This window comes from Metopolophium dirhodum, chromosome 1, assembly GCF_019925205.1.
Source record: "Metopolophium dirhodum isolate CAU chromosome 1, ASM1992520v1, whole genome shotgun sequence".
Taxonomy (NCBI): domain Eukaryota; kingdom Metazoa; phylum Arthropoda; class Insecta; order Hemiptera; family Aphididae; genus Metopolophium; species Metopolophium dirhodum.
The window spans coordinates 70,778,268-70,787,417 of NC_083560.1; the positions used below are offsets into that span (position 1 = coordinate 70,778,268).

The window sequence follows — 9,150 nt, forward strand, 5'->3', positions numbered from 1 at the left end:
TCTGTGCAGCGAGAGAACACGCCACATGCCAACAAAATGTATTCGCCACACTCTACTTATTTATGGCTGAAGGGTAACCGGCTTTGATAGCAGGTGATGTGGGGCATACACAGAATCGGCGAGTTCTTTTGCTGAACAGAGTATAGTTAGAAATTATATTGTATAAACTTTTTAATTATAAATTTCATTTTTTTTTTTGTATGATGTGTTGTTCTTGAGTAATAAACTTTTGAAGTACTGACGGCATTCATGTCTAGACCAGTACACTGCTATTTGCTAAGAGTATCAACGTAACTAATGTTATGCTTATGAAGTTGTGATGCAATATTTGTTTACTAAGCACATAAAATCGTATTTTTTTTCTCTTAGAGCAGGTTTTTAAACTTTTTTGTTGGTGGAGCCATTATGTTGCTAAGAAAATTCTACGGAGCCCCAAAAAAATAGGAATGCTTATAAGATATACATAACTCATGAAATATGATGCACGAATGATTTGCTTATTAATTTGTTTCTTTATAATAATATAATCATAAAAAGATAAACAATTATTGCAATGTAACCTTCAATCAACTCACATCTGAAGTATTGTTTTTTAATGTGAAACAAAATATATGCGGGTTAATATTAATAAAATAAACATGACAAACAAAATGTTAATTAGCATTTTAATTAATTCAGATATGTTTACGTAGCCTTTAGATTACTCTCACGCAGTGCTGACGCTCCACGGAACACAGTTTAAGAAGAACCACTGTCTTAGAGAAAATCATCCATTGCAAAAATTATAAAGAATAATATATATGAAGGTTTGACACATAGGTTTTCATTCTATTATTATTTGAATTTGTATTCAAATTAGACTTTATAAAAAATAAATTGTTGCACATTTTAATGGGTGTTAAATATTGTTTTGTGGCAATATTTATAATTAACAAAATTCATGTCAAACGTTTTATTCTCTATAATTTTTTAATGGTAATTTTATTTTATTCTAAGACCACCCAAATACAAAAAAAAAGTAGTTTAGCATGAATGCGTTTTATCTATGATAGACACGGGAAACAGAAAACACAAATATTGCATTGACATCCTTTTAAGAAAAATATTTATTTGATTTGCGTGATTCAATAGATATTTATTTCCAGCCTTAGTTACTCTGCATAGTGTTGATGTAAACTTTCACAATTTATATTATGTATAATTTAATAAATACTGCTTTAATTCCTTAACATCCAAGTTCCGATTTTAGAATTAAACAAGATAGTTTAGATAATTCATAGAATAATAAAAACAGAGCAAATATAAGGTTTGGCTATTTATTTATACTTATATACATGAATGAAACATTTAAAAAAAAGTTGCTTATAAAAATGACTACTTACAAAGATTTAGGAACAAGCAAGCAATACAGCTAATGCTTTAAGCCTAAATTTTCTTAAAAAAGCAATAAATTAAAAAAAAATAATTGACTGCTTATGTTAAAGTATTCAATATTAATTAACTTAATTAAATCTGAACCTAAAATAAATTAATAATTATACAAATATAATGCTTTATATTAAAAAGAACTATAATACATTAATTGGTATAAATTATATTAATTGGAATTACATTGAAGAAATAGTTATGCCTATCTTAAAAAAAGTTATCAGTCAGTTTTACGTATTTTGCGCCTATTTCTCAATAAAGGTTCATTTTCAGTTGGTTCATCGCTAGCTTGATCATCCAATAATTCGTCTTTAACAAGTTCATCATCATCGTCCTGAAATAATATTATGTTTTATTACTTTTAATAGCAGCCAGATAGGAAACAAACAAAACAATTTTAAGTTATTACTAACCGATTCTTGACCACTATCGCTGTTTTCGTCTTTTCCATCTTTAACTGGCATTTTATGGTGGCTCGGAGGATAAACTAAATCAATAATGCAGACCAATACCTAAAAGTAATTCAAACAAATATTATACATTTGATTAAGTAAAAAACTACACACTATTAATCTGATTATAGGTTACCATTACCTTTATATCTATTTTAATGGGAATAAATGTTTAAATATACATAAATAAGTTAACTGAAAAATAGCAGAAATAAGAAACTATCTCATGATGTATCTAAATACATCTTACAAAAATAAACCATTTATGCCAATTGTATGGCTAAAACTTTAGCAAACATGCTTTGATCATTGAAGCGTGACCTTGGAGCAGTTAAGACAATATCATTCAATGATATTGTCTATAACCATTATCATATCCTATATAAAAATCTCTTAATCTCCATATCGATTTGTCTAAATATTGTCTCAAAACAATTTAAACATCACTTAAATTTACAACTTAAAATATTTTAAAAGTTGAATACAAATAAAATATGAAATCTATGATATTTTTTCAAAAATATTATTCTTTATCTTTTTTTGTAATGGGTGATTTTACTATAAGATTAATTAAAACATAGAAAAAAGATTCTGCGTAAATGCATTTTGTCTATGTTGCGCGTGGGCCAGAGAGAGAAAATAAATAGTGTGCTGACATCCTCTTAAAGTAAAACACGCTTTAATTAACAAACACAACAAAATTTATAAAACGTAACTTACAAAATAAATATGTATAGATGATAAATTTTTTTCTAATATTGTGTGGAGTAAAACCATAGAAAGATAAACGTTTTTTTAAATTTAAGAATTAACAAAATCCAAAAATAAATAAACAAAATTGTATACTTACTAAACCAAGTATGGCACCAATAAATATGGTTGCTATTGCAAATATCAAGTATGATCCCCAAGTTGGAAGTCCATACTCAGCCATCAGAGTTGAATGTAAAATCTAAATAAAACAAATAATTAAAATATTAATTTTGTTAATTAATTTAATCATAAAAATAGCTTGATACTTACCCTAACTTTTTGTGAGAGTTTAAAAAATTGAGCAACTAGAGACATTTGAATTGAATTAGGGGATTTCCACGATGAAATTGATTCTATTTGTTCCCATTTCCGTTCTTTTATAAACGATACCATTGAATCCTTATCACGGCCCATTTTATAATATCTGAATACACCATTCTTAACACTATAGTAAGAAAAAATTTTAAATTATTACTAGATAAAAATTAGTTATGCATTTAAGTTAAATAAATTAAAATATTGAATAATATATCTCACTGAAAAATGGTAGGTAATGTTGTAACAATAAAACGTCCAGTAAGTCCTGGTGATATTGTAATATCTGTGCTTGCAACTGAAACGGATGAATGGCTTTCACTCCATTTTGCAAATTCTCTCCATTCTGGTTCAAGTGACTTACAAGCAGGGCACCAAGGAGCGTAGCTAAAATAAAATAGATATTTTATTTATATATTTTTTATGGCTGGTACACAAATCCACAATATAAATCAAATATAAATCAAAAAATAAAATAAATATAAATAAAAATATAAAAATGTAAATAATTAAAATATTGGTATAAAATGTATTACCTAATTATATCTACCGTATAAATTTAAAAAAAAAATAAATTATTATAGACAAGTACATAATATTATGATATAAGATTCATTAAATTAATTCACTCAATATTGTTGGCACCCAGTAAGGCAGTAAAATAAATATATTAAAATATTGATGAATACTGTAGGTTCCTATATAGGTATTGTACCTAAAAAATTGTGTTAGAATAATAATAATTATTTATTACATATACATAATATATTTATAAATTAAAACTTGCGTAAGTAGCATAAGTTATAATAAATGTAAAGCTTAGGTATAAAATATACAAATATAATAAACAGTTATTTATATTTGAATACTTGATCTTTGGAACCAGTTATACTAATACTTAAGACATTATATGTAATTAAGTTACTACTAGATATAAAACGTTGCAACTAAAATATTGTAAAAATGTGTAAAAAGGAACTGTATGTTAAATTTTAATATAAATTAAAATAATAATAATAATAATAAATTAAAAGTAGATATAGTAATATTAACTAATTATATAAAAATAGATTATTATTTATACTTTGAGGTTATTTATTTTTTAACTAATTTATGCTATTCGTGGGAATTTGAATTTAGATTTTTAAAATATGAGGCCAATTAAAACACATATTTTTTTTTTAAATTAAAGTCCAGGATGCAAATATATATATACACTTACTATGAAGTTATAAATTATAATTATCTTATGTTGCATAATAATATATAATTTATGATGCTTTTAAATTGTTTATCATGAGGTTAAACAATAACATAATACAAGGCTTATCTTAGCTAGTTGTACCTACCTACAATATGGAATAACAGAAAAAAATGTGTAGGTTTTGATAATAACATATTGATGAATTATACTTAAATTATTTTTTGTTTAGATAAAATAAAACCAGATGAACTCGAGCATTAACTTTGAAGATGTAACTGTTTACACTTTACACATATAATAATGAAGAACAATTTGAAACAATTTAAGACATTATAAATTATAATGAATTATTGATTTCAAATGTATAATGATAGTGAATAATATATCTATACAATTTTAATACAGACTGCACCTTTATTGAATGCCCATCATTAAAAATTATTAAATATTACTTAAATTTATCAAACCTTGTGACAAATGTTGTTCTTAAAAATTCCAATAGGAAAATTATGTCAATTTACACAAACCTATAGTTATCAGTATAGCATCAAATGTGATTTTGAGCTAACCAAGTTCAACTGTATTAACATTACTGGTTTCACTGCCCCACCATGTCCATTGGCGCCAAATGTGCCTAGCGACATGCTCAGTTTTAGGAAAATATAATGTAATACGTACCTACCTATATGAAGTAATATAATATTGTACCTACTAGTAGCTATACAATATGAATCAGTATTTAAAATATTTGTATAATTGTATATAATATTTAGAGCAAGGACTTTTATGCATTTTAAGTCTATAAAACTATCAAATATGCACTAAAGCTATACAAATATAATAAGATAAATAGGTATGAATAAACTAATATAAATTCTTAAATGTTTAAACTTCTTAATTTATACACGCGAAACTAATTCTGCAAAAGGAACATGTTTTATTTAATATTATAGGTAATTTTGTTATTATTTAAATATTTTACACTTTGGCTACCTACCACAAAAATCATAAAATTTATTATAATATACCTATACTCTGTGTAGCCAGAGAGAACATGCTGATTCTGGACATCCCCATATGATACCCTGCAACAAGACCGGTTCCACTAAGGAAGGGTGTCGTGTGGGGATGTGCAGAATCGGCATGTTCTCTCACTGGAAAGAATATACCGAGGTATACCTTTACTACCTATTTAAAAATGTATAGGTATTAATGATATGATAAGACTTATTGCATGCTTTCTTAACAATAAGAAAAATATGCAAATGCATTAAAGTCTTTGTTCTATTAATATAATGTATGATTAATAACTAAGTAGGTACCTACTAATACAATTTATGAGCGTAAAGAAATGTGTAGAATTTTATTGTAAACATATTATATGCATACTAGTTCATCATTAGATAAAAAATAAACTGAATTTGTCCAATAGGAGGTACCTAATTATGTTTGTGAAAGTCTTGATTACCAGGGTTCATATAACATACAATGTTGCGGGGAATTCAAAATCAAACGGATGAAATTAAATTGTTACCATCTTAACCACTCTTCACAGTGTACATAATGTCCACATTGTCGCTAAAATGAATCGCGTCGCTCACATGCCTCTGCAGAGCACGTCATGAGAATAATTATTTTTCACCCACACCCACTCGCAGATCTTAACCGTATAGCGTTCTCCAGATCATATCTACCGGTACGGACACCGAAGACGATAATATTTTCTCATTACCGAAAACCACATTGCCTGCGTGCGACGAAATACTTACAACAACACCATCCACTCGTCGGTTAGCACGTTCGTCCAGTTGTTTTCGTCCAGTTCCAACGAATGATGATCTCCGTTTCCGGCGTCTACGACATTGGCGTCTGCGGCCAACAGACACAGTGACCCGATGGCCACCAAGAGTATCGCACACAGAGGCTTGGACATTTTATCGACGTGGAATGCGTTGGCTGAAATACTACGTCTACCGTTTGCGTGGGGTGTGACGGGTGGTTCGGATTGCGCGTGTTTCGTACTGGCGCGAACAAAGGGAGAAGCAAAGAAACAGTTTTTTTTTTATTTGAGACAACGATCGACGCGGTTTTGTCGGCAAACAGCGGACAGTCGACGAGTCGTTGGGGGAAAAAACAAACGATGAACGTCGGGGGAGGGGTAAAAATTGAAACTGACGAAACGAAAAAAGTCCACCGGTACGTGCACGGTGACGGACGAATGCCGAATTGTGTATTAAACAGTAAACACCCGTGACTTGTAGACTGTCGTGTAAACAACAACAACAATAGTCAATACGATATTACAATATTGTAGACGAAGGGAAAAAGAAAAACCACTACTGCGAGGTGTGCATCACCAACGTACGAATATTACGCGCGCGCCGCGGTAAACACTACCAAACAGTAAACAGTGAATACTGAACAGACAACGGTGACCAGTGTTGTACACGAATCACGGGCGGCGTCGGCGCGGCGGTGGGTAAACGACATTCGCACCACCCGACGACGCCGGACGTCACCAGTCGCCACTATGATTTTAAAGGTCATTTTAACACTGTCATGGTCACCACATAATATTATGAATATTATTATATTGGAAGACGCCTACTCGCAGTGCTACGACTACAACTTACTCTAACACGGCGATATTATTGTAATCCACAACTAGTGCTACACTACTACTACTACCATCACTACTAATACTACTAGTTATTACTACTACAGAGTGTCTACCTCGGCTCAACTATTTACTCTTTTAGTACATACTACTACAACTACTACAACTGCTACTGCCTAGTGCCTATTACTACTGTGTGTGCCTACTACAGTAGTAGACACTACTAGTGTAGTATAGTGTAGGTGTACTGTGTATTATTTACTAGGGACTAGTAGATATAATATATCAAGGATCTCCAAGGGCGTAATTAAGGGGGTGATGAGGGGGATAGATCCCCCCACCAGAGCCATTATAATATGTATATTATACCACTCACAACTGTACTATTTTAGTATTTTGTGTGTAAAAATGTCTATCCATCCCCCCCCCCTACCAAGACAAATTCATAATTACGACAATGAGGCTCTCTACTATTTACTATCCATCACCCATGGGAGGATACTGGATATACTTGCTGGGAAACTGATATTTTCCGGGTGGGTCTGTATTTAAATGCATTTTGAGTACTCTTCATCTTTTTAATAGAATACTGAATAGATGGTATGGTCGTATTGAGGTTTAAGTTTTGATGCGAGGGCCCTTCTTAAACTTTCCCAGTAGGCTAAAAATGGCCTATCCGCTAATGTTACTATCATAATATTATTACCAATATAGTCTTATAAACTAATTTATGTATACTTTAAGGTTTAACTATAGGTAGTCTAAAGCTAACTGTTATACTTATAGTTGGGTATGTTATAGTTGTATGACTACAACTAGGTAGTGGCCAGTAGCGTAGTGTGATACTCGGTGGTCCTAGGGCCTACATGATTTGGAGGCCCTCGTAAACACAGAAATAAAGTTATTAAATATTATCTATAGATAGACACATTTTATCAATGTCCGTAAACAGCTCAAAAAGAGTCAAAATATTTTCAAAATTTTATGGTGTATAGAAAATGCTAATATAAACATTCAGTAAAATTTTCAAGTATCTACAGTCATTCGTTTTTTAATTACAACAAAATAAGAAAATCGTTACATGAGATATCGAGTGAATATCAAATGTTGTAAAAATATAAATTTCAGACGCTCATAAAAATTTAATTTAAGTTTCTTGTAGACATTTTTTTTTTTTTGATAAAGGTAGAAAAACTTATGAGTAATCTTATATTACATTTTCAAATCTTAGATTTAAAAAGAAAAATTTTTATGAATTATCAACTCAAAATAATTTGCTAATTTTCGTGATTTTTCCGTATTTTGTCAAAATTTGAACTTTAAATGCTTAAAAATAAAACTGTGACTAAGGATTTTTAATTTTTTTCATCTGCCTTTGAAACAATAACCTAGGAGCCTTCTATTAAATTTTCAAGCTTTTTTACTCAACAGATAAAATTTCATTGATATTTATAGAAAAAAAAACTAAAAAAATTGAAAACTGACAATGGCCGTAAACAGCTCAAAAAGAGTCAAAATATTTTGTAAATTTTATGGTGTATAGAAAATGCTAATATAAACATTCAGTCAAAATTTCATGTCGCTACGGTCATTTGTTTTAGAGTTACACCAAAAACCAAAATCGATTTTCTCGAAAACAGATTTTGCGTAAAAATTCCCGTTTTTCCTTAATTTTTCTTTTGTTTTTCACGTCGCTTGTGAAAACTACTAGGAAATTTTTACTTTTGACCCCCCAAAGTACCAACTAGATTCACTTTCCTATCAGAAAAGTTACTATTGAAGAAAATCCAAGCACTTTTACTGTCCTAAAAGGTGATGACAGACACAAAAAAAAAAAAAAAATAAAAAAAAAACACACATCATTGTAGAATCAATACATTCATCGCTTCGCTCAGAATCTAAAAATTAAAAATTAAAAAAAAACACACATCATTGTAAAATCAATACATTCATCGCTTCGCTCAGAAACTAAAACATCCAAAAATGTTTACTAAGTATTTTTGATATTAGCTAATTGTTTTGCCGTAAATAATAAGCATCTTCAACTAATGAGGAACCTATTATGACCTATTACATTTTCAAGGTTAGATATGATTTTACAGACATTTATGAAAATTCCGATTAGTTGCAAAATATTTTGTAGTTTAAAATTCATAAAAATGTAATTTTATCATCTATAAGGTTTGAAAATTTGATACAAATGATTATTTCACTAAAAATTAAAAAAAAAAGTTTATCGTAAATAAATTATTACAAATGTAGATATAATAAGTAATAACATAATGTAGGTATAGGATATATTTTATGTACGGCTTGGTAATATAACTAATAAACACATATATAATATAAATACAGATGTAACAGCCAGCAGCCTGTAATTT

The 9,150-nt window shown here is 29.3% G+C and overlaps 1 protein-coding gene across 1 annotated transcript; it reads right to left on the minus strand.

Moving 5' to 3' along the window:
- Nucleotides 1-1,300: 1,300 nt before the first annotated feature.
- On the minus strand, nucleotides 1,301-6,587 carry LOC132935901 (thioredoxin-related transmembrane protein 1). Its single transcript, XM_061002535.1, has 6 exons — nucleotides 5,922-6,587; nucleotides 3,171-3,335; nucleotides 2,904-3,078; nucleotides 2,731-2,832; nucleotides 1,842-1,940; nucleotides 1,301-1,762 (listed from the first exon to the last, which is right to left on the minus strand). The coding sequence occupies exons 1-6, from the start codon at nucleotides 6,083-6,085 to the stop codon at nucleotides 1,649-1,651; spliced, it is 819 nt and encodes a 272-aa protein (XP_060858518.1). The 5' UTR covers nucleotides 6,086-6,587; the 3' UTR covers nucleotides 1,301-1,648.
- Nucleotides 6,588-9,150: the final 2,563 nt, after the last annotated feature.

What these genes read in the sequence shown, in the direction of transcription:
- LOC132935901 (XM_061002535.1), bottom strand. Translation starts at nt 6,085, where the DNA reads ATGTCCAAGCCTCTGTGTGCGATACTCTTGGTGGCCATCGGGTCACTG. An exon ending in TTGGTGCCATACTTGGTTTA is followed by an intron (nt 1,941 to 2,730) that starts GTAAGTATACAA and finishes AATTACTTTTAG; the next exon opens with GTATTGGTCTGCATTATTGA. An exon ending in GCGATAGTGGTCAAGAATCG is followed by an intron (nt 1,763 to 1,841) that starts GTTAGTAATAAC and finishes ATATTATTTCAG; the next exon opens with GACGATGATGATGAACTTGT.